This window comes from Schistocerca piceifrons, chromosome 8 (genome assembly GCF_021461385.2).
Source record: "Schistocerca piceifrons isolate TAMUIC-IGC-003096 chromosome 8, iqSchPice1.1, whole genome shotgun sequence".
Lineage (NCBI taxonomy): Eukaryota > Metazoa > Arthropoda > Insecta > Orthoptera > Acrididae > Schistocerca > Schistocerca piceifrons.
Genome location: NC_060145.1, coordinates 329,196,241 through 329,223,475, shown reverse-complemented (window position 1 = coordinate 329,223,475; position 27,235 = coordinate 329,196,241). Strand labels below are relative to the sequence as shown.

At 39.9% G+C, this 27,235-nt stretch overlaps 1 protein-coding gene across 2 annotated transcripts in view; it reads right to left on the bottom strand.

Annotated features, from left to right (window-relative positions):
* Positions 1–1,617: 1,617 nt before the first annotated feature.
* LOC124711129 (spermine synthase-like) overlaps positions 1,618–27,235 on the bottom strand; it is a 68,833-nt gene continuing 43,215 nt past the window's right edge. For both annotated transcript variants that reach the window (XM_047241024.1, XM_047241023.1), the window contains exons 7-8: positions 20,508–20,699; positions 1,618–6,848 (exon numbers count right to left, since the gene is read on the bottom strand). In XM_047241024.1, the coding sequence (XP_047096980.1) occupies positions 6,696–6,848; positions 20,508–20,699 (345 nt within the window). In that variant the 3' untranslated portion in view covers positions 1,618–6,695. The remainder of the gene's footprint in view (positions 6,849–20,507; positions 20,700–27,235) is intronic.

Genomic DNA, 27,235 nt, shown 5'->3' with positions numbered 1-27,235 from the left:
ACATGGCAGTTCATTCTGGTCTGAGCTTTCTGAGATGGCTGTTGTGTAAATTTGTGTGTGTTTTCTTTTCTGAAAAAGGATTTGCCTGCGAGCTAAATGTGTAACAGGTTTTCTTATTGTGCCTGTCTGCAACTCAGTGTCTTTGTATGGTGAGTGGCAGTCTATTTTTTCCCTAAAATTGTTGTTTTTTCCATCCTGGAGTTTCCATTGTCTGATTTAATCAACTGATGAGTCAGTTTGGATATCAAACAACCCATAGCTTCCTTTTTATCCCACCCGTCACAATTTAGTGAGTTACATCTCAATCTGGATTCACGTGAAATGAACCCTGTGCTTTTTCAACAGTAACTGTCCTCACAGTGAGACTAACACGTTTGATGTATGTGAAGGGAGGGAGGTAGATTCCAGTTCAGAGTCTCATCAAAAACTAGGCCATTAGAAATTGAACTTATGCTCAAACTGTACACGAACATGGAACGAAATCAGTTTTGGCCTTTTCACTGGAACCACCCAAAAATTGATATGCATTATTTGTGGAAACCATAAACATTTTAAATCAGGATGACTTAACAGCACCAATTTGGTCTGTTGGACACACTTGGGGAACTTATGCGTCTGTACGTATGCGCCCCCCTCCCCCACACACAAACATTAAATATACTGTTCATTGTGCCCTTCAATCCGAAAACTAGTTTGATGATCTCTACACACTAGACTATCCTGGGCAAGCCTCTTCACACCTATTGCAATCTGCATCCATTTGAACCTGATTACGGTATTCCAGCATTGGTCTCCCTATGTGATCTTTATCTCCCTTCCCCTTCCAAACACACACACACACACACACACACACACACACACACACACACACACACACTACCTTCCATTACCAATCCTCTTCAGTTCGATTCAGTGTATCATTAGTTATCAACATACCCATATAATTTCTCAGCATTCTTCTGCCGCACCACATTTAAAAAGCTTCTATTCTCTTTTCATCTCAACTGCTTATTGTCCATGTTTCGTTTGAGTAGAAGGCTACACCCCATACAAAAACTATCAGTTGTATTCTACGTTGTTCCATTCTCCTCTCCCCCAAATGCCTTTCTTGCTTTTGCCAGTCTACATTTTACATGCTCTCTACTTTGATTATCATTGGTTATTTTGCTGCCCAAATAATGAAACTCATCAACTCCTATTGTTTTTCATTCCCCTAATTTAATTCAACCAGCATCATTTTTTTTTTTACTTTGACTCAGTTCCATTACCATATTTTTTTTTCCTTCATACTCAACTGAAACTTTTCAAGATACTATCCATTCTGCTCAACTCTTCTAATTCCTTCATACGTTCTGGTTATCAACATTAAATTAGACAGGGAAAGTATGAGGAAGGAAACAATTGGATGCAACATGCAAATCTATAGTTTTACAAAGCTTCTCCAAAGCCCTCAGCTAAAATCTGGACCTGATGCCTCTATTCAGACCCAAGATACATCCCAAACCATTAATACATTGCAAGATCCTTTTCACAGTACAGTTTCATATTTTAAAAGGAGACCAGGTCATTTTATTGGTGATTTGTGCCATGCTATCTTGATTGAATCACAACACACTGTTAGAACTAACCTGAGTTAATTTTAATTTGCCTTTGATCTGCTACAGAAGCACATTTAAGTCATCTGTTTTACATTCCATTTAATACAAACAAAACCTATCAAATTTAGGAAAACGCAAGTATTGTGTTTAATAAAACTAAATGTATGGTTGTTAGCCTAGTGAAACCACTTCAGTTTGACATCAAGAAAGTAGAGAATTCCGTCACAGTTCGTTACAGCAAAAATAGCAGATGTGGTTATTGGGGATTAAAGGCAGGACCATCAATGAGTGACCAATAACCCTTCCACTGTGGAAGTGTGTGTTGTAATTAACCCAGTTTTTTCCCTAGATACTTCAGTCAAAATAAATAACTTTTTTACCTCTTAATATTGTATGGCGTTGTAACTTTCATGCATGTTATTCGTGAGAGGGGGGCACCGAATGTGTATTCCTCACAGTGTTGCCACATTGCTCAGCATGAAACAGTTTTCTCTAATCCCAAAGAGTCCAAATTACTAGTACAAATAAAAGTTTTGAAATAAAACTTTCAAATCTTCCTAGTGACGCGTTACCTCAATGTCTACTTTCTTTTCATGTCACCTTGCTTGAATTGACCAACATACTTCATGCTGTTAGTTAGGGAATATCACTTTTTATAAAACCCTTTTCTGAGTTTTCTACTGCCATGTAAAAAATTTTAAAGTGTAAATATTAAGAAGGTAACATCTCTTAAGGCTAACAAAATACTTCACTTATTTTTATGTGATTTGTTACTTATTGGCCATGTGCACGACGGCTTCCTTTAAACTGGTCTTATGTTAACATTATAATACATGTTCAGAGATAAACATAACACCTTTAACAACTAGAGATGGACGTTCTTATTACAGGACACCTATATTAGTATGTTCTGCAGAAATGATTAGCATTTGAACCATGTCAGCCTGTGGGTTTGGTATCGCAGTGCAACACCAACTATTGGTAAAAGGTGCCTATGGCTGTTGTTGCTATAAACCAAAGATAATGGATCATTGTGACTTGAGCAGACATGCAGTATGCCTTGCAGATATATGCGCCAACTGTACTATCAAATCAGTGACTTTGAAAGAGGGCGCATTATTGGCATGAGCGAATGAGATGCAGCCATCATGGAAATTCCAGAATGAAAATTGCTGCTCATGTGGAACAAAGTGTTTCAGCTGTGCAATGAGTTTGTGCAGAATGGTTCACAGAAGGCTGTAAAACACGACGAGAGGGGTCAGGTCACACCACCCAAACCACCCATTGAGATGATCGACATCTCATGTGAATGGCATTGCACAATAGATCTGCATCCTCCTCAGCTCTGGCAACAGTAACACATCATACACTATCACGGGTAACAGTCCATGGCTACCTGCAAGTCATCCACTTCTCTGCCTACCTGCGACGAATGTGCATAAACGTGCTAGATGGCACTTGTGTGTGGAATGTCGTCACTGGGGACAGGAATGGCACCAGATAGTGTTTACAGACGAATCCAGGTTTTGTTTGAAACTGATGACTGCATTTTGGTTCCCTGCAGACAGTGGAGGCAGTATCACAGTGACTGCATTGGCACAAGACATACAATACCAACGCAAGGCCTTAAGGAGTGGAGTGCTATTAACTACAACTACAAATCACAGTTGGTGCATGTCCAGGGCACTGTGATCTACATGAATGACTCATGTGATCCATAACCATACCCTTTCTGCCCAACACCCCAGAGGACATTTTTCAGTAAGACAATGCAGAACCTGGTTGCTGCACAAACATATGCCTTGTTGGTTGTCACAAGATATCAGTTTTTTGCTCTGGCCTGCCCAGGTCACCGTACTTGTTGCCAATTGAAAATGTGTGGGGTATGGTAACACCTGGTGCACTGCTGTGATCCAATGCCAACCATCACAGCTGAATGCAGCATGGGTGGCTGCACCTGAAAAGCCATTCGTGCCTTATACGCTTCGATGCCATAATGGATGGAACAAGTTATCAGGCTCCATAGTGACCCTGTGCCTAGTAGGCAACAGGGACACATACTAACCGAGGCGACTGACATGCTAATCATTTCTGCAGAACATACTAATTTACATGTCCTGTGAAATGTGAACATGCTATCTCTACTTATTTAAGGCATTCTGTTTTTTGTGAACATGTATGTATCCATCTGGCATGGCAAGTTTGTTGGTTGCTCTTACTTAAACTTTATGAATTAGATGTATTACGATTAATACATGTAAGTAACTATAGGAATGGTAAAAGATATAATTGCTGCTACTGAACTCTATTTCAGTACATGAAAGGTGGGGACAAACATTGAATTTTTAGCTCACTGTGTGTGTGTGTGTGTGTGTGTGTGTGTGTGTGTGTGTGACACAGTCATTACAAATTAGTTTTTGAGTCTAAGTCACAATTCATTGCAATAGTAATACAGTCAGATGATCAAAAAGCTGGTGTATCATTAGATGCTACAACAAATACTGGCTGCACCAGACTGCTTTTAAATGTTCATTCACAGGACAATGCTGTAATGCTACATGCATTGTTGGGTACTGTTCTCAGCAGGTCAGTTGACACGGAGTGACAGTCTGTAGAGTACCGCATTGCAGCATTAGAGGAATTTATAAAGACATTGCATTACAGCTTCTTGTGTTGTCCTGAATGGTTAGCTTGTTGCTGAGCTATTGCTTTTGGGTTGGTGGATACCAGCATTCACTGTATCCAACAAAGATCTTCACTACCACAAGGACACAATGATGAGACTTCAATTTTGAAACACGTTCTTGGAGCTTCCGAAAGTTGAAGAGGGCATAGAGGACAGATTAATGATGTCAAATTACACCCATTCCAGTTTGTCTGGATATGTAAACAAATGGAAGTCAGTTCTGGGCTGCACACACCTCATGTGAACTGCTAGAGTGTGCTACACTAAAGTGCCAGTATTTCTTCAGAGCCCCTTTTTTTTAAACGAGGACCTTTCTGTAACAGTAAATTCTGAGTGCTAGATTTGTCATGCTGTATCACCATCTATAGCTCCAGCAAGACAAAGCAACAGTCCATTCTGCGCATCTTCCCGTGGGAATCCTGAATTAAATGATTCCAGGCAGAGTTATTTCTCACTTTGGGAACATCAATTGGCATGTTTGTTCCCCTGACATCACATCATCTAATTATTTTCTTGTGAGGCTATCTTGAAGTTCATGAGCAACTCCCAAGCATTATTAGTGAGCTGAAAGACGAAATTCATGAATGCTTTTGGGAGATTCCAAGAAATGTGTTGTGTCTTCTCTTCCAGACAGACTACATGAATGTGTCATTCAGCAAGGACATGTACCAAATGTTATTGTCAAGAAGTATGTAGACACTAATTCTCGATAAAAAATAATTTATCTTTACTAAAAAGATAAAGATTTTCACTTTTCTCCCCTGAATTACTGCTGAATTTTCAAAACAGACAGCTGTTTCTGGTGCACCCTGTATAAACCTACAAAACTTGGCTATCAATTTATGAGCACAATTAAGCTTTTACCTTGTGACAACTGCATTGGCTTATAAAATATAGATACAAGACTGTAGGATACAGTGTAAAAATATTTATGGAAACAGAGTGCTTACGAGCAAATTACATCACTAATCAAACAAATACTACTTCCTTATTACTGCCAATATTGCATTAAAACACAAAAACGATACATTGACATGACTCATAATTTGAGACTAGAATTCTCCAGTCTAAATGCAACCAATCGTGCTGCACAGCATCACAATTAATTTACTTACTGGCCACAAAATAATTCAGTCTAAATAATGTACACAAACATTATCAATGTCCACGGAATATGTTGAAAGTGGGCACACTAGTTAAATAGTTAATGTTTTGCAACTTAAATTGGTGCAGGTACTAGGTAAATTTCTTAAGAGAGTAAGAAAAACAAAATTAACATTAATAAAAACAGTGAAAACCAATTCCACAAGTAACACTTGACGATTTCAAATACTTAACTACTGCACTATTTCCGACAAAGATGTTTTAAAATACACACTACAGAAGCTTCTGAACCTGTTGAATGGTACTACACTCCAAAAACACTGCACCGACATTCTTATTGATTATGAATACAGTGCTAGTTTTCTGTTTTGTTTCAAGTAACATTTGTCTTCCAATCAAATACCAATTTTTCACTTTTTACATTTCAGGGCTTCTGGTCATGTTAGATGAGTTACCTTTGTTAAATGACCAGCTGAATGTCAGTGTGGATAAATATATGTGGCAGCTTCTTAACTTTTTATCCCAGATTATAATATTAATGAAGTCCAGAAGGCCCACTTTTCCTCTCATTTGTAAAGCATACATAATTTTAGCAGTGCAGTTCATACATAAATAAAAACTGAGAAAATAAATCTTTTATAACTACTGACAGTGGTGGGCAATATATTAAGATGCATATATCAAAAGATGGGATAATGATAATTTATGAAAAGGATAGATTACTGCTCACATATAGCAGAGTCATAGACAAGCACAGAAAGACTGAGCTAACTTTCTTAGTAGTCTTTCCGTTGGGCCTGTCTGCGACTCTAACTCAACTTCTCCACTATACGGTGAGTAGTGATTTACCCTTTTTACAATATTGTCACTCAGATATAGATATGCTATATTTTATGTACTACACACAGTCACTTGCAGAAATAATACTTAAAGAGCACAGTAGAAAACTAAATGGATTAGAATAACAAAACCTAATAATGACTTCACATGTCTTAAATGTTTATGAGGAACAACCATGACAATATGGCATTTGGACCAAATTAAGGGACTTAACACTTTGCATTTCAGTCACATTTCATGTTAACATAAGTTACATATAACTTGCAGACGACACTATTTCTGTATCTACTAAATTTAAAGCAGTACTGAGAAAATATCCTTGTGACTTAATTGTGTGCACACGTTTCTTGACTGCACAGCTTTCATCTTGTAGATGATCTGGCAGTTTACTGTTGCTGTCATCTTGAGATCACAAGGGCTGTGAATGCTGTGTGCAGCATATTTTCCTTAATGTGAAATTTGAAATGCTAGTTGGGTACTGGCTGTACTTGATAGAAGATCCAGTCTTCCATAAATGAGGGTACAAATGCATGATCACGTGTGAACTGTACTGGTATGGAAAGCTGCTTTAGCTGAGACTCAAACATGCTGAGAGACTCTGGACAAGATGCTCCATTTCCCTAAAGAAAACAACAACCATAAAATTAAACTGTCTAGGTAAAAAACATGGCAATTAGTATTAATAAAACAATACACTGACATATCATCTAGAGACCACATCATCACTGAATACTAAAAAAATTGGTTCTTTCAGGTTCTCACTTAAAGAAAAATGCCAAACTGTTCAGTCTGAACAAAAATCAGGTATTTTAAGTGAAGATTGACTGGATTCAAGCATAACAACAGCTTTCAATTTGACACCACTGCAGCAGTATGTCTGTAAATTTTACTGTTTACTTACTCAAGCAGCTTCATCTGACCTGAGTAAACCTGAGGCTGAGTAAGCCATGTTCCAGACCTTTCGAGGGAGAAGCAACATGTCAATAGCCACCAACACTGACTATGAAGATGGTCACTGAAAACTGTTTCATGCAGCACTTTTCAAGCTAACAATTTTTTTCCCTCTACGGACCAGTTTCTGGAGACTAAGGGGAAGAACTGCTACTCTACATTTTAACATCTAATCTTCTTAAACTGAAAGTGAAGTACGTAATAATTCTGAAAGGAACCCGAACAGTTTTACAAAAATTCTTTAGGACCAGACTTCTTCATCATCTTGAATACTGCATAGCTCTATTGCTAAGTTAAGGGCAGCTGTTTGGGGATTGGAAGTGGGGGGGGGGGGGGGGGGGGAAGGAGAGGGGGAAAATACAAAGAACACTAATAATACGGGTTGTTCAAAGAGAAACGAGCCGGAGGCATCATTACATATGCCAGTTCCTGTATGTTAGAACTATTGACCATGGCTGTTGGAGACACTTGTCCCAATGTGACACAAGGTGGTGAGGGACTGCCTCATAAAATTCCAGGGGCTACAGTGTTAAGTAGTTCTGCAGATACAGCTGGACGCCATCGTCCGAGGTGAATCACTGCCCCACAGAGCCTTTTTTAAGGGGACCAAAAATGACATAACCACGGGGAGAGAGGTCTGGACTGTATGGAGGGTGGCCGAGAACCTCCCATTTGAATTTCTGCAGGAGTCTCGCGACTGTGTTGGCCATATGAGGCTTTGCATTGTCGTGGAGCACAATGGCCCCATGGGTGAGACTACCTTGTCATTTCGATTTGATAACTTGGCAAAGGGTGGTCAAGGTTTGCGAGTGACACTGGGCATTCATTGTTGTCCCGTGCTGTGGGAAGTGAATAAGAGGGCCATCTTGGTCAAAGAAGATTCACCTCTGACGACGATGTCCAGCCCAACAGCCAGGGTCAATACTCCTAACATACAGGTACTGGTTTCTGTAATTACGTCTCTGGCTCATTCCATTTTTATGCCCCTTATATATTCTGCTCCAAAATTTAAATGCTAATTTAGTGACAGAAAATACCTAGATTGGGCAAATTAAATTGGCTGTAAAAGCCACCGTAGAGAAGAGGGAAAAACACTATTTGACATGTTGGTTATGTCAACTGTTTCAAGCAACTGCAACAATGTTACACTTTTTGTTTGGGTGGGTGGGCAGGTGGGCCATGTAATATAGCATAATTCCCTGCAAGACATTCCGGTAACTGAATGCTCTACCAAAGTCAATATCTGCCTCTCAAAGTATGGGAAATTCATTTGCTAAGCTAAGCTTTTGAAAACCAAATTGTAATCAAGGCACTCTTACGGTCGTTTCTTCCTCCTGTTTGTCAATGTAAATGTCTGTATGAATATGGTAACGGAAAGTCCTGGAGGAATGTAAATAAATTCAGCGTTAATGTAACAAGGCACTGAACAATAGAGGTACCAAGTTGTCGAAAGACCCAAACAAACCTAGTGTAACTAGGTAGAAAAGGGCACACATGCACTGTGCTAACTTGTGGACAAACCCTTTTTCAGATGAATAACGTCCTGTCTAGTTTATGTGCCTTTCAGCAATACAGCAACTCTGCTATATGGCGAGGTTCTACCTTTACTCCTCAAATTATGTAATGGATACATAATTAGTGCTCCAGTGGGGCCATATAAGTAACCATTACGAGTACATAGACAAGTATGTTTTACTTTTTATGCCTACTATCTTAATAATTGATGGTTGTTGCTTCACTTAAAACATTCAGTGGGCTTGCTACTTGCATCTCACCACACCACACGAAGACTATATAATGAGACACTATAATACCCTCCAAGAAAATCTAGTTAGTGGTTGCGTGATATTTCCCAACGGTGTATACGTAGCCAAGGAAAAAATTCCCAGATTTCCCAGTTAAAAAGTACACTTTCTCCTGGGTGAAAATATGCTTTTTTCATGTTAAGTGACAGTATACTTTCCCTCGGGATCATAAAACTTATCAATCCTTTGAATGGTTAAGGTTTTGTACACTGTCGTAGAACCTCCTGCCACTTTAGGAAACGAATCCCACAAAAAAAAGTGTTTTGGAAAGATCTTTGATTTGCAGCAACACATACGCTACATATTTTTGGATTACAAAAGCATATAGTCGAATTCCACCAAACACGGAATGTTAGTTTCTGAAGCATTGAAATTGAGATTGTGATGTGCTTTTGTAAGCCAGTCATAACTCATGTCACGTGATATTGTAAGCCGATGATAGCAGATATTCATCACGTTTACATGGGGCTCCCAAAACCGGATTCCATAAACGTATCTCCCAATACCACCCCTGGGTGGCCACGTAAACACTTCAGAATTGATCCTTGAAATAGGCTTCATTAATAATGTGTGTGTGTGTGTGTGTGTGTGTGTGTGTGTGTGTGTGTGTGTGTTCCTGTCCCTGCCCCCCAAGGTAAGTCTTTCCGCTCCCGGGATTGGAATGACTCCTTACCCTCTCCCTTAAAACCCATATCCTTTTGTCTTTCCCTCTTTTCTGATGAAACAACCGTGGGTTGCGAAAGCTTGAAATTTGTGTGTGTGTTTGTTATTGTTTATCAACGTACCAACGCTGTCGTTTGGTAAGTTACAGAATCTTTGTTTTTAGATATACAGGGTGATTCAAAAAGAATACCACAACTTTAGGAATTTAAAACTCTGCAACGACAAAAGGCAGAGCTAAGCACTATCTGTCGGCGAATTAAGGGAGCTATAAAGTTTCATTTAGTTGTACATTTGTTCGCTTGAGGCGCTGTTGACTAGGCGTCAGCGTCAGTTGATGCTAAGATGGCGACCGCTCAACAGAAAGCTTTTTGTGTTATTGAGTACGGCAGAAGTGAATCGACGACAGTTGTTCAGCGTGCATTTCAAACAAAGTATGGTGTTAAACCTCCTGATAGGTGGTGTATTAAACGTTGGTATAAACAGTTTACAGAGAATGGGTGTTTGTGCAAAGGGAAAAGTTCTGGACGGCCGAGAACGAGTGATGAAAATGTAGCACGCATCCAGCAAGCATTTGTTCGCAGCCCAGGAAAATCGACTCGCAGAGCTAGCAGAGAGCTGCAAATTCCACAATCAACTGTATGGAGAGTCCAACGAAAAAGGTTAGTTATGAAACCTTATCGTCTGAAATTGGTTCAAGCACTGTCTGCGGCTGATAAGATTAAAAGATCGGCCGCCAGGCAGCCCGTGACAGAGCACTTCATCACTGGCCTCCAAGAAGCCCTGATCTTACCCCCTGCGATTTTTTCTTATGGGGGTATGTTAAGGATAAGGTGTTTCGGCCACCTCTCCCAGCCACCATTGATGATTTGAAACGAGAAATAACAGCAGCTATCCAAACTGTTACGCCTGATGTGCTACAGAGAGTGTGGAACGAGTTGGAGTATCGGGTTGATATTGCTCGAGTGTCTGGAGGGGGCCATATTGAACATCTCTGAACTTGTTTTTGAGTGAAAAAAAAAACACCTTTTTAAATACTCTTTGTAATGACGTATAACAGAAGGTTATATTATGTTTCTTTCATTAAATACACATTTTTAAAGTTGTGGTATTCTTTTTGAATCACCCTGTATTTTTCCCACGTGGAATGTATGATGTGACTTACCAAACGAAAGTGCTGGCACGTCGATAGACACACAAACAAACACAAACATACACACAAAATTCAAGCTTTCGCAACAAACTGTTGCCTCATCAGGAAAGAGGGAAGGAGAGGGAAAGACGAAAGGATATGGGTTTTAAGGGAGAGGGTAAGGAGTCATTCCAATCCCGGGAGCGGAAAGACTTACCTTAGGGTTTTTAAATATATTTTTCTAATATATATACGAGGGCGGTTCAGAAAGTAACCTCCGATTGGTCACAGTGCGGGTTGTGGGGGGAGTAGCGACGCCATCTGTGCGTTCACGCACTCAACAGGTCAGTCGGCATCAAGCCGTGGTCGAGTGAACGTCGTAACTGCGCTAGTTTAGTTTTTGTGGCAGTTTGAAATGTGTGCTGCAATAGAAAACCCCGCCAAATGTGAAGTGCGTGCTGTCATAAGGTTTTTTACAGCCAAAGGATATTCTGCAGCAGCTATTCATCGTGAGCTTTGTGCCGTGTACGGACCAAGAGCTGTGAGTGAAGGAGTTGTGAGTGAAGGAGTTGTCCGTGAATGGGTACGTTTATTTAAAAGTGGACGAGAAAACGTTCATGATGAAGAGAGGAGTGGTAGACCATCATTGGTGACTGACGAACTCGTTCAGACAGTTGATGCAAAAGTTCGTGAAAATCGACGTTTCTCAATGTCGGAGTTGTCTACTGGTTTTCCACAGATTTCTAAGACTCACTTGTACGAGATAGTGACAGCAAGATTGGGTTACCGTAAGTTCTGTGCACGATGGGTGCCCAAAATTCTTACCGACCACCACAAAACTCAAAGAATGGCCTCTGCATTAGACTTTCTGTCACGTTATGAGGACGAAGGAGAACCATTGTTAAACAGAATCGTGACCGGTGACGAAACCTGGATTAAGTACGTGAACCCTGAGACAAAAGAACAATCAAAGATGTGGGCACATTCAAATTCGCCTACCAAACCAAGAAAAGCCTCGCAAGATTTTTCTGCCAGAAAACTGATGGCAACGGTGTTTTGGGATGCCAAAGGGGTGTTGTTGGTTGAATTCATGGAATGTGGTACGACCATTAATCAAGACATGTACTGTGAAACAATAAAAAAGTTACGACGGGCTATACAGAACAAACGCCGTGGTATGCTGACTTCCGGTATCGTTTTTTTGCACGATAACGCCCGTCCTCACTCTGCTCGCAGAACAACGGCCCTTCTTGAGTCCTTCAAGTGGGACGTTATCAACCATCCACCTTACAGCCCAGACCTGGCGCCAAGTGATTATCACCTCTTCATGCATTTGAAGAAATGGCTCGGGTGACAGCGGTTTGATGACGACGACGAGCTCAAAGATGCGGTCACAGGCTGGCTCCAGGCACAAGCGGGTGATTTTTATGCAGAAGGAATTTCAAAGCTTGTGAAGAGATACGATAAGTGCCTCAATCGCTATGGAGACTATGTAGAAAAATAGTGCAAAGATGTAGTTGTAAGATGTATATATTAAAATATTTTTATTTAACTTTGTGTATTTTTTTAAATCAACCGGAGGTTACTTTCTGAACGGCCCTCGTATATATATATATGTCTGCTTGTGTCTGTATATGTGTGGATGGATATGTGTGTGTGTGTGTGCGCGAGTGTATACCCGTTCTTTTTTCCCCCTACACAAACATACACACAAAATTCTAGCTTTCGCAACAAACGGTTGCTTCGTCAGGTAAGAGGGAAGGAGAGAGAGAAAGACGAAAGGATGTGGGTTTTAAGGGAGAGGGTAAGGAGTCATTCCAATCCCGGGAGCGGAAAGACTTACCTTAGGGGGAAAAAAGGACGGGTATACACGGGCGCGCGCACACACACACACACACACACACACACACACACACACACATATCCATCCACACATATACAGACACAAGCAGACATATTTAAAGACAAAGAGTTTGGGCAGAGATGTCAGTCGAGGCAGAAGTGCAGAGGCAAAGATGCTGTTGAATGACAGGTGAGGTATGAGTGGCGGCAACTTGAAATTAGCAGAGATTGAGGCCTGGTGGATAACGGGAAGAGAGGATATATTGAAGAGCAAGTTCCCATCTCCGAAGTTCGGATAGGTTGGTGTTAGTGGGAAGTATCCAGATAACCCGGACGGTGTAACACTGTGCCAAGATGTGCTGGCCGTGCACCAAGGCATGTTTAGCCACAGGGTGATCCTCATTACCAACAAACACTGTCTGCCTGTGTCCATTCATGCGAATGGACAGTTTGTTGCTGGTCATTCCCACATAGAATGCGTCACAGTGTAGGCAGGTCAGTTGGTAGATCACGTGGGTGCTTTCACACGTGGCTCTGCCTTTGATCGTGTACACCTTCCGGGTTACAGGACTGGAGTAGGTGGTGGTGGGAGGGTGCATGGGACAGGATTTACACCGGGGGCGGTTACAAGGGTAGGAGCCAGAGGGTAGGGAAGGTGGTTTGGGGATTTCATAGGGATGAACTAAGAGGTTACGAAGGTTAGGTGGACGGCGGAAAGACACTCTTGGTGGAGTGGGGAGGATTTCATGAAGGATGGATTTCATTTCAGGGCAGGATTTGAGGAAGTCGTGTCCCTGCTGGAGAGCCACCTTCAGAATCTGATCCAGTCCCGGAAAGTATCCTGTCACAAGTGGGGCACTTTTGTGGTTCTTCTGTGGGAGGTTCTGGGTTTGAGAGGATGAGGAAGTGGCTCTGGTTATTTGCTTCTGTACCAGGTCGGGAGGGTAGTTGCGGGATGCGAAAGCTGTTGTCAGGTGGTTGGTGTAATGCTTCAGGGATTCCGGACTGGAGCGGATTCGTTTGCCACGAAGACCTAGGCTGTAGGGAAGGGACCGTTTGATGTGGAATGGGTGGCAGCTGTCGTAATGGAGGTACTGTTGCTTGTTGGTGGGTTTGAAGTGGACGGACGTGTGAAGCTGGCCATTGGACAGGTGGAGGTCAACATCAAGGAAAGTGGCATGGGATTTGGAGTAGGACCAGGTGAATCTGATGGAACCAAAGGAGTTGAGGTTGGAGAGGAAATTCTGGAGTTCTTCTTCACTGTGAGTCCAGATCATGAAGATGTCATCAATAAATCTGTACCAAACTTTGGGTTGGCAGGCCTGGGTAACCAAGAAAGCTTCCTCTAAGCGACCCATGAATAGGTTGGCATACGAAGGGGCCATCCTGGTACCCATAGCTGTTCCTTTTAATTGTTGGTATGTCTGGCCTTCAAAAGTGAAGAAGTTGTGGGTCAGGATAAAGCTGGCTAAGGTAATGAGGAAAGAGGTTTTAGGTAGGGTGGCAGGTGATCGGCGTGAAAGGAAGTGCTCCATCGCAGCGAGGCCCTGGACGTTACCACCAGAAACCATCCTTGTAACCATTGATGCCACTTCCTTATACACAAATATTTTGTGTTTGTTTGTGTGTCTGTCGACCTGCCAGCACTTTCATTCGGAAGTCACATCATCTTTGTTTTTAGATATATTTTTCCTACGTGGAATGATTCCCTCTATTATAACCATATATATACAAAGATGATGTGACTTACCAAACGAAAGTGCTGGCACGTCGATACACACACAAACATACACACAAAATTCTAGCTTTCGCAACCAACAGTTGCTTCGTCAGGAAAGAGGGAAGGAGAGGGAAAGACGAAAGGATTTGGATTTTGAGGGAGAGGGTAAGGAGTCATTCCAATCCCGGGAGCGGAAAGACTTACCTTAGGGGGAAAAAAGGACGGGTATATACACACACACACACACACACACACACACACACACACACACACACATATCCATCCACACATATACAGACACAAGCAGACATATACCACGTGGAAGGTTTCCCTCTGGCAGGTCGATAGACACACAAACAAACACAAACATACACACAAAATTCAAGCTTTCGCAACAAACTGTTGCCTCATCAGGAAAGAGGGAAGGAGAGGGGAAGACAAAAGGAAGTGGGTTTTAAGGGAGAGGGTAAGGAGTCATTCCAATCCCGGGAGCGGAAAGACTTACCTTAGGGGGAAAAAAGGACAGGTATACACTCGCACACACGCACATATCCATCCACACATAAAGACACAAGCAGACATATTTAAAGACGTCTTTAAATATGTCTGCTTGTGTCTTTATGTGTGGATGGATATGTGCGTGTGTGCGAGTGTATACCTGTCCTTTTTCCCCCCTAAGGTAAGTCTTTCCGCTCCCGGGATTGGAATGACTCCTTACCCTCTCCCTTAAAACCCACTTCCTTTCGTCTTCCCCTCTCCTTCCCTCTTTCCTGATGAGGCAACAGTTTGTTGCGAAAGCTTGAATTTTGTGTGTATGTTTGTGTGTGTATCGACCTGCCAGCGCTTTTGTTCGGTAAGTCACCTCATCTTTGTTTTTATATATAATTTTTCCCACGTGGAATGTTTCCTTCCATTATATTGAATCATATATATATATATATATATATATATATATATATATATATATGTGTGTGTGTGTGTGTGTGTGTGTGTGAGAGAGAGAGAGAGAGAGAGAGAGAGAGAGAGAGAGAGAGAGAGAGAGAGAAAATATTCAATGGAAAATCCCACTCTCTTTCAGAAAAATGAAAATATCCACTCCTCTAACACTAGGCGAAAAGGAAACTTTCATTCAAAGCCCACCAACACAATCCCAAACAAAAAAAAAGGAACCCTGTATTATGGGAAAGTTATTTATAATAAACTTCCCCCAGAAATTAAATCAATAAATGACCTGGCAAATTTCAAGTCAACTGCTAAGGCATACAGTATTTGACTCATCACTGCTTCTACAGCCTCCACAAGTTCCTTCATGAAGTTCACTAATGATCTGTGTCTTTGCCTTAGTGATGTATCATATAAATGTTACTAGAACTTTAATTATTTACCTTGTTGATGTTGGTGTAATAAAAATATTAATCTGCCAAATTTTGGCTAATATTGGCAGAGTGGCTTTTTGTACAGTGAAGGATAAGTAGAAATATTAGACTGAAGCTGTTTTCACCTAGTCTTAACTGAAGAGAAATAGTGATTGTGCTCACTAAATCATAAATTTACGTTTTCTTGTACCACAAATGAAGTTGTTCCAGGGAATTCATGGATGACACTTGCTTTGGTGAGAGGAAGTGACATAGTTAACAACTGGGCTAGCAAATCTGCTTCAGACCTTAACATGCAAACATGACAGCGAAAAACCGCCTCCGAAATTCAGTTTTCGTCTTTCGGAAGATGTGTCTCATGTAAAAGTGGTGATTTTCGGAGCATAGGACACGTGATGTAGTCAGCCTATAGCAACATCACTTAGGTAGCACAACCACACAATTAGGAAAATTTATGTACATAGTGTATCTACAAGAAGATCTAAGGTTTCACATATAATATTTTTTACATTTTGATACATCACATAAATGTGCTGGCAAAATTTTAAGTAATGACTTCTAAGTGGCTGTCCTTCAAAGTGTTAAGCTTTAAGTAAAAATCAAACACACTGTGATTTAAGAAATTCAGAGCGATAACTCACTGTTTAAAATGAAACGTACTTTGAAAGTAATGCTTTTCAAACGACCAATTGCAATATATTGCAATACTTTCCGGCGACCTATTACAATTCGTTTCAGCAGTTGTCAGAGAGCACCAGAAAACGGTGTTACTGTGCCTGCGCAGCCACGATGAAGTAGGTAGCATGTATGTTAATACGTATATAGCATTAAGAGATGTTACATTATGTCATAAATGAAACAGGACATCAGAGGATACTCCAAGAGCATCAGGATCCTGTACACCATTTTAAATCCATAATACAACTTGAAGAGCACAGTCGTATGTCCAGGCCCCAAGCTGATATCAATCTTTTCAGTGTGGTTTTCGGAACGCAAATTTTCAAATTTTCTTGAAGTACCAATATTGTATTACCTCATGTTTAGTTCTATGGCATAATGTCATACAGTGCAAACGATAACAATGTGCACTTGAAATTCTGTGAACAGTTGACACTAGCCAATAGTGTTTCAAATAAATTGACTACCTCTGAGGAAAAGATAAATTAAAGCCATTTTTTTAGCAAGTCAACAAAAATAACCTCATTGTTCGGCAAGGCAATTAATACCAGACTGCCAAAAACCTGCAAAATAAAATAAAATCCAAAAACTGAGACTAATTATGTATTTTATAAACATGGTTCACAACTCACACTACTCTGCACATGCACCAGAAAAATGTTTCTGTGTAGCATCTGGTTGCTTGTTGCTACTGCTGATACAACTCTTGTCTAGTTACCTTGGATACAGCTAACAGCCGTACTTCAAGTAGCCAGAAGTGGGAGAAGGTATTGTTCATACGCAACTCAACTGGGCATGCACTTAAGCCCGCAGGCAACTGCTCAAATGAACCTAATGTTAACCGTTGTGATGTCACACCCATTGGAAGCAGTTTGTTGCTATGAAGTATTGCATAGTCTTCGCCCTACCGCCTTCGATACATTTTGCTGTTGGCAGACGGTTGTGTGTGCACAATGTTTTGTTGCTGTAAATGGCACATTTCCTTTGCAATTTACTTTTTATTTATTCTTTTCCTCGTTTATGTTTTATTGCTGCAATATTACATTGCAGTAATGGATTAAAGTAAAATTCTTTGTTAGAGTATCAGTTATTACCAGTCAAAACTACAAAAATTTAACTGAAAGCTAAATGAACGAAAAATTCCCGGATTTCTTAAGAATTCCCAGCTTTCTCCCAGATGAAAAAATTCCCGGTTTTTTCCCCAGATTTCCTGGAGCGTATACACCCTGTTCCATAATCATCACGGGCAGTATTGGACTCAAATTCCAATGATAACCAGCAGTTAATTATTTGCTCCAGTGTTTTTCCACACATTTGCCACAGGAATTGCTGTATTTAGATAGGAATCTTTGTTGGATCTTTGTTTTTATTTCTTTTCATTTTACAGAGGTGGCATATGACTGACTATCTTTAGAGAAGAATTCACTTTTAAATGGGGATTTTAGGATCATGACAGGCACTATTTATTTTAAGAAACAAGAGATTCATGTTTCTGTGCCAGAAAGGAGCAACTGATGCTTCACATTATTGGGAGTTTTCATCTAATCCATTAATCTCTTTGGCATAACAGTGACTAGAATCAAGACATACTGGTTCTGAAGCAGTCCCCCTACCAAAGTTACGTCACCACTGCGATTACGAGAACATTTGGAGGCGTACTTGTGCTGTTCTTACGAAGTCTATCTAGGTTTTACAATCAGTAGTATGTATCAGTTATCACTTGATCTCTCTGTTATCACACCAAAGTCTGCAGTATTTTTGTAACGAATCAGCTTTTAAATAGTATTTCACAATCAGCTTTTAAATAGTAATTCACAGTCGACAATATTTTCCAACAGAACTAGAAAATTTTGAACACTGATGCATTCGCACCATGCCGAAGCATATTATATTGATATCACAGAATGTTCACTGCTTGTCACAGTCTTCTGAACCTTTACTTTCCAATGTTTAGGGGAATTTAGTAAGATGGGCATCATATATGACACTATAATTCCAAGGTATGTTTTCGATACATTGCAAATAAAGGCTGACAGTATTCTAGTAATTGGCCTAGTCAGTTAATAAGGACAGTAGGCCACAGTGGTATCTGGTCTGCTTAAGGAACGTCCTGCTGAGATAGAGCCCTCAGCTGGCATACTGACAGCAACTAGATATATTGCACTTGGCAGATATAGTAAGGCTAATAAGGGAACAGGAAGCAGTGGTTAGAGAACTTGTACTGGAAACTCTTACTATTCTATTTCATGCTGTTATGGACATGGAGCAGACGTAAGATCAGGGGGAAAGAAGTAAAAAGATTGCCTTAAGTCTAAGGCACAAGCAAATAGTACATAAATGAAGAGGTAAAAGTGTACTTTAAAAACACTGAAGACAAGCCAGTTTTAACAATGGAGAAGGGCTAAGGCTGAGTGTCAGGTGTTTAAGACTGTCCAAGGTCAATGGCAAGTCTTTTTCTACATGCCTTTCTGCTGATCGGCACCTCTTATTTTTGATGGGTAGTGATCTAGTCTCAAATATAAGTGCGTGCTAAAAAGTGTGTCTTCCGAATTTTTTATTTGATAACTCTAAGCTTTTTAATAAAGCTAGTGTTACTAACATTCTACATCTTTATTCTTCATGTCTATATATTTGTAGCCCTCTACCGGTAGAGGGATGCGAATTGTAGCATGTAACATGGTGGTGTGTAATGGACTATTGGTGCATGAGAAATAGTAGTGTAATCTAGTTTTGAATTTGAAGAGTTTGTGCATGCATGGAGCACACTCTCTTTCAGCATGCTAGCAACACCAGACCACATAAGAGCACCACAACATCTGCATCTATCCAGTACTTTAGGTTCACTGTCATTGATCATCCTCCATACAGCTGCAACTTGGCCTCACCCAATTTGCATCTGTTTCCAAAACTTAAAGAATGCCTTCAAGGATTTCAATTTGACATTGATGATATGGTGCAAGTAGAGGTGAGGTTGTGGCTCCATCAACAAAGTCACTCATTCTACAGTGACAGTATCAACAAACTGGTCTCTTGTTGGGAGACTATGTTGAGAAATATGTAAGTAGACACAAAGAATAAGGATTTAGAATGTCAGTACTGTTTATTATATTTAAAAATCTTTGAAAGAGTTTTCACACAAAAATCCAGAGATATTACTTTTCAGCACACACTCATATCAACAAGTGTGTTTAAGTGTGAACTTTCAGTCAGTGAAAACTGAACATTTTCCAGTATTCAGGAAACTTGCTTTTGATCTGATGAGGACATTACAGATTGCACAAAATTACCAATTAATAATCGCCAAATTTAAGGACCTAAGAGAAAAATGTGTATCTTACAACAAGAACACAAATGAATTTGCAACCTACTATGCATTCAGCAGACTATGTACAGGAGCATGAACTGATATGCAACTTCACCTTTCATTGCCTACAATTTTACTAGATTGTCATTAAAATCTGGTATTTACATTTTAAAAGCAAAAATAGAAAAATACTACTTCAAAAAGTGCTATCAGAGAATAGTTTTGGATTTTTATTTTGAGGAACTGCTGAAGTGCTTCATGTCACCCCATTTTCATTTATAACTAAATAATTTCCTTGATGGACTGCAAAAATGTCAATTTTCCAGAATAATTGAAAATGTTTGATTCTGAATGATTCAAACGTCTGCAGCTGTACATCTATAAAACCAACTATACAAGACACTTTCTGTAACCTCAGTTAAGAATGAATTGCTCTTCTAACTACTCTTTAAAGACTGCATCTGACCTTGATATCTAAACATCCATATGAACGAACGTAAGAACTGTTGTGAATAACAAGTCTGAATACTGGAAAAATTGGAATATGGGCTATTATGTGATAACTTATTATTGAAATGTAAATGCAAAAATCATCATCAGTACATGAATTTTTGAATATTTTCATTGCCACTTTTCAGTGGCTTATAGCAAGTATTGCTCTCCTAAATTTATCTACTGCCCTTCAGATAACATGGCTGCACATTTATTATATGATTGTTATGTACAGAGGATACATAGTCAGAATAAACCAATTAAGTATGGTAAGTTCCATTTTTATGGAAGGAAAACCTTAGTGTGTAATCATACTTACATGAGTCATATACTTTCCATTCGGTTTCAAGACACGCATTGATGTATTTAAGATAAGTCTGATGAAGTCCCACACTTCTCCTTGAGGAACTGGCGATAAAGGAATGTCGGTAAGATCACCGAACACATAATCAAATTTCTTTCCTTCCTTAATGAACTTATCCAGTATTTTCAAGCAGTCCTCCACAATAATCTATAACAAATTGAACCAGAAATTTTAAAACATAATATCTGACATTTTTATGCGACCTCTTACAGCAAATGTGAATGTCTTTGACAAGGCCTTAATTTAATACATTTATTGTGAAATATGCTACGAAGTCAGGTGACACATGACAAACTTACACAAGAGGCTAATAATATGGGTTAGGATTTCAATCCTCCAATTTCTCCCAGAACCACTGACTTTATAAAGAAAACTTTATGTACAGTTTTGGTACGGTAACCACTCCTTTCTAACGGGTCTGTAAATGTTACAGGCAGCTTTTGAAATTAGATTTGTGTAATTATAATCATTAACCAAGTAAACAATATTTTCATTGCAAAATTTGGGAGAAACAAAGGCCACTAAAATATCTTTTCTGACATGTACATATGAGTTTTATGTTCCCTGGATCATTTGTATAATTAATAGTAATGATGCAGGACATGTCATTTTACAGTCATATATAATAAGTAAAAATGGGTGAATGCTGACTATTCACAAAATTTTATTTGGTGCATATGTGATAACATGCGCTACCAATATATTCCAAAATGCTGCGCATAAATACAGCAATTTTTCCAGGGCTCATGCCTTGGGCTCTATTGCTTATAGAAAGGCAGGGTCAAGTGTGTTGGATAGCCCTGAGGCTAGGGACCATTTGTATACCCAACAGAAGGATTATCTTACTGAAACTCTTCTACAGTACAACATCAAAGTTTGAATATTACAAACCTTTTCCAGCTTAAGCAAATGGAACACACTGGTTGGTTCTTTTTTCCATTAAACATGGTCTATGGTGTGCCTTAAGCCACGGATCTACCCACAGCAAAGTTTTACAATATATTCCTAAGATTCTGACCTCTAACAACCTTGAAAATTTTCTTGATATCTTTATCCATTTTTGAGCAAAATTACCCTACTTGTACATACAAAATCTAGCACGATGTGAGAACTTAGTTTATGAAGTGACACAGCACAGAGAAATATGCTGTGAAGTGTCTCCGTTATCACAGTTCTGGGAACCCCAAATAGCACTAAACCACATGCAAAAATTTTGTGACAAAAAATAAACTGATCTGAGGTCTAAAAGTAGTTTTCATTATTTCAGTTTCACATAATTAAACTAATAAAAGTTATTTTTGTATAAGTGACATGCCCTGCTGTAGCTGGGTAAAGATGGGAACCAGCAGTAAAATGCTTTTATCAGAGCATAAAAAAGGCACATATGCTTCTGTTTAAGAGACTGACTGAAAAGTGGGGTACCAGCTGCCTCATTCTACCTTCCTCAGCACCTTTACAAAATTTCCCAAAAATTTTGGTTTGTGAAAATATTTGCGCTTTTTTATACAGAGAGAAAAGGAGACAGTGCCAGTGGAAAGTAATAAATACTGGAAGATACTAGACAGCGGTTGTGTTACAGAAAGAGCAAAAGAGACAGTGACAGTGGAACATAGAACAGCTGCAATCTGCATGAAAATGGTAGGAGATGAAGCAGCCATTTGGATGCACTTTAATAACTTTCAGATGTCTTAACCACACTTTTTATTGGTTTCAAAATTGCCTTATGCATTTTGACATGCCATCATTTTCAAAGGCTACAAAATGCAACACAAAACTGGTATCAAAACATAAGAAAATATGTTATCTTTCACCATTGGTTACAGATGTAACAATGAGCAGAATACGGCTTTCTAGCTTACTAATGTTATTTCAGTTATATAAAATTGTTCATAATGGAATTGGATTGATAAAAAATCTACTCACCAAGTGGCGGCAGAACAGACACATAAAAGAAGGTTACAATTAGGCAAGCTTTTGGAGCCAGTGGCTCCTCCTCCTCCAGACAGAAGGGCTGACGGGGAAGGAAGAGGGTTGAAGTAAAAAAAACTTGAGATGTCTAGGAAAAGGAGTAGATTTTGGAAAAGTGATCCCGAACTGCCTGTCAGGGGAGACTTACCAGATGGGACGAGAAGGAAAGACTGATTGTTGGGGACTGCATTTGAATACAATATTATGAAAAAGAAAGTTGCTCTTCACCATATATCCTGAGTAGGAGATAGGCACAACAGAAAAACTGTCACACAGAAATAAAGCTTTCGGCCTTTTGTCAACAATACGCACATGCACACACAACCACAGTCACAGGCAACTGAAACCACACTCATGTGGTTTCAGTTGTCTCAGACTGTGGTTGTATGTGTGAGTTGCGTGCCAAAGTACCATAGGGAATCTTAGCTGGTAGACCTATACTCTCCACTATACTCAATGTCTTCCAAGCCAAGATGTTTGCATTACGTCGCAGAGGCATTGCAGCGGTACGTACCGCTGCGATGCTTCTGCGATGTGGCTATCATCGCCGTTGGCGGCACAGTGTTCCTGTATACAAGTCTTCGAAAGCAATAGAGATTGACTTGGCTGGACAATTCACTGGGTGTTGGCTTGCAATGTTCACTTGTGTTAACGTACCGTTGCAATGCCTCTCACATCTATTGTTGGCAAATACCTTAACAGCTGTAAGCTTTATTTATTTGTGACGGTCTTTTTGTTGCACCCATCTGCGACTCAGCACCTCCGCTATATTGTGAGTAGCAACTTTACTTTTCATTACATTGTTTGATTATGTACTAGTTAATAAGAGTGGAAAGCTAAGTGTATTGTATGTAACAGATGTGTGATGGGAACGGTGAAAAATAGACAGGTAAGAAAATGAGAGATGTAGAAAACTAAAACAGAGTGAAGAAAGGAGTAGTTACTGTGAAGAAATGCTGAAATGGAAGAAATTAACATAAATTAGGGCCAGATGGGTCACGAGAACCAAGAACCTGTTGTAGCATTAGTTCCCACCTTTGGAGTCCTGAGGAACTGTTGCCTGGAGGAAGAATCCAGACCAAGGTTACGATTGTCATGTTGTAAAGCATGCTATACAACAGGATATTATGTATTGCCAGCATACACTCTCTGCCTATGCCCATTCAGCCCAACTGATAGGCCAAAACAGTGTTTACATAACAGCAGGTAGATGACATGTCGTTTCGCAGGTGGCTCCCCTTTGGACGACAGCATTTGTGGAGATCACCATTGACCTACTGTAGCAAAAATGTGACTCAGCTGAAGAGCTGACATATTTCCATTGATCAATGGTCAAATCGTGGTGGTCCTGTGCCCACTGCAATTGTAACTGACAATTTCACTGAGTCAACATGTGAACACGTAGGGGTGATCTGCTGAGGAGCTCCATGTTCAACGAAGTACGATGAACGGTGTGCGCTGGAACACTTGTGTGTGCACCAGCTTTGTGCTCTTTCAACAGAGATGCCACAGGTAACCATCTATCTTATTTTACAGATCAGGCATATCTCCGAACCCGTAATTCTGTGGAGAGTCACAGATGTGCAACCATTTAGTGCCTAATGGTAGTTTCACGTCCCTCTACCTCTTTCCATAGATGCTCAAAACAGTAGCATGTGAACATTTGACCAGCTTTGCTGTTTTTGAGGTACTTCTTCATAGGTACTGTGTAATAATAATAATAATAATAATAATAATAATAATAATAATAATAATCTATTCTTTGTCAGAGTCAATTATCTCAATGGATTTCCCCTGTTCGCTAGGGTTATCCCCCCTCTGTGTCTGCTCCATTTACATAATTTTGTTATCGTGTCACGTGCATGCAACGCCACCAGGCAGCATCAAACATCGCGGTGGGCAGTGTGTTTAACATCTGCCTGTGTGTGTACAAATTCCTTTTCATGTTAAAATTTGTGCATTACGGTCTGAAAGACCAACTGAATGTCCCTCTAGTAACAAAGAATGAATAAAATTTTGTCACTACTTGTGCTACTATTCCGATGCACTCTGGAAAGAAAACAGTCAGCATCAATAGATATGAATTTATGATTACTTCCAACATTCTTTTCCTTGCACAACCGCGTATAAATTAGTATTAGGTCAGTGCATAAGTTCATAGTGTTTTTTTTTTTGGCACGTTGGTATTACAATTGCTATCGTTTTATTTATTGAGTGTAATTTTTTATTTGCAGTTCACCGTTATTATTTGAATTTGCATACTGTCATTTGGAGATAGTGATTGGAGCCGTGGACGCTAGAAAATAGAGTTCCAAGCAGAGAAAACTGAACACTTCTGAGATATTCTTGTGTTCGAGTTCAATAGAGGGGTTACAGCGAATGATTTTCTTGTTTTAAGGTGCATCATTTTGACATTAGTTACTGTACACTTTCAGAAAGACCTTTGGAGTCTGTCATTTAAACATATTAATCATGCTGATCTCCACATCAGCGTACTCGACAAATAGCATATGTGATGTACTGTGATCATTTCACCATTGTGCGACATTTGCATGCAATGGGGGAAGGTTAAAAAAATCTGGTGTGTGGCTACCGCATGCCCTAAGCCAAAATCACAGCATCCCTGCTTGCTCCTTATCAGTTGGCTTGTGAACAACAACTACTATTCCTATCCTGTATAGTTACTGGTGACAAGAAATGGTGTCTTTAAGCTAACATAAGGAAAAGAAAGGAACGGCTGACTAACAAAGCAGCAACTTTCCGTACACAGACCCATGTGTATCCATGAAAGATAATGTTATGCATCTGATGGAACAGCGAGAGTGTCGTGTACTACGAGTTGCTTCCCCAACATGTAACCATCACTGCTGACATTTACTGTTAACAACCGGGACATCTTCCAGACGAAATCCGAAAACAACAACCAGGAAGACTGCATGAAGTGGTGCTACTCAACAATAACGTCCGCCCGCATTCTGCAAGACTGACAAAAAACACTATACATAAATTTACATAAATTGGGTTGGGAACACATTCCACACCCACTTTATTCACGTGATCTTATGCTCTCAGATTTTCACCTTCTCTTCTATCATACAACCTTCAAGGAACTTCCTTTCTGGATGAAAATGTGGTCCAAACATGGCCCGATGAGTTCTTCGCATCAAAACCTCTTGATTTCTACAGTTGTGGAAGCGAAAAGTTATCCCACCATTATTCAACTGTCATAAATAGTGAAGGTGAATATACTATTGATGACTGAAGTCTTTTATGTGTGTCCATTGTGTTTATTAAACTTATAGAAAATGCTGCCAACTTATGCACCAACCCAATATTAAAGTCACCCGCAAAACTGATTCTTAGAGGTCTTCTGACTCTACACGAGATAGCAAGTGCATTAATCTATAGAGTTAATCCCACATTTTTTTAAGTGCAACAGTTAAGTCCAAAATTTCTTCACTTTCTGACAAATTGCTCTTAATTTTTTGTTTTCAATAACGCCTACTCGTAAAATGCCCTTCTTGCTTCATTGTTCTACAGTAAATAAAGTGTTTTTAATTGTACTTGGTCGGGTGTTTTCTTTTCACTTCATTTCTGATAACCCTAATATTAATTTTATTTGATGATGAATTACTCTTATGACTCTACTAGCCTATATTCGAACTCTTACATTCTGCAATCTGCTGCCCTAAAACAAGAAGTTAAAGCAATTGTGTTATCAAGCAGCAATTTTTATTGTAATGAATATTTTGCCATTTTTCATTCCCTACTTCCGTTTTGTTAAGTTATAATATATTCCTTTATTCCACTTTCCATTACACCTCCACTCTTAAGTCTGGAATTATGAAAGGTATTACTCATATATAGGCAACGGCCTTGCCGCAGTGGATACACCGGTTCCCGTGATATCACCGAAGTTAAGCGCTGTTGGGCGTGGCCGGCACTTGGATGGTTGGTTGGTCGGTTTAAGAATCAAAGGGACCAAACTGCAGAGGTCATTGGTCCCTTTTTCCAAAATACTAAAAATACCCACAGAGAATAAAAAATGTTCAACGGAATAGGAGACAGACGACACAGAACAAAAGGAACATAGACAAGGACCAGACAAAACGAAATAAAATCACACGGAGTGTGACGGCGGTTGGCTGACCATAGGAACAAAAAAAATGGAAAAGCTAACCACCGAAAACACATTAAAAACTTAGTTTAAAACCGTAGGCCAAAGGCCAGAATCAACACAAAACAATAAAATAAAACAGAAACACTCAGATTAAAGAATAAAAACTCCCTGCCCTAATAAAACCTAAAACTAGGGCAGCCATAACAGTGTCATCAGATAAAACGGCAGGGAGCGTATCAGGCAGCGCAAATGTCTGCCTGACCACAGCTAAAAGGGGGCAGGCCAACAGAATGTGGGCCACTGTCAAAGCCGCCCCGCAGCGACAGACAGGAGGGTCCTCCCGGCGCAGTAAATAACTGTGTGTTAGCCGGGAGTGGCCAATGCGGAGCCGACAAAGGACGACTTGAGTCCCTGCGGTTGGCTCGCATGGATGACCGCCACACAGTCATCGTCTCCTTAATGGCACGGAGTTTATTGGGTATGATCCGATCACGCCATTCAGCGTCCCAAAGCGCAAAAACTTTTCGGCGGAGGACTGCCTGCAAATCAGTCTCTGGGAGGCCAACATCCAGAGATGGTTTACACGTGGCCTCTT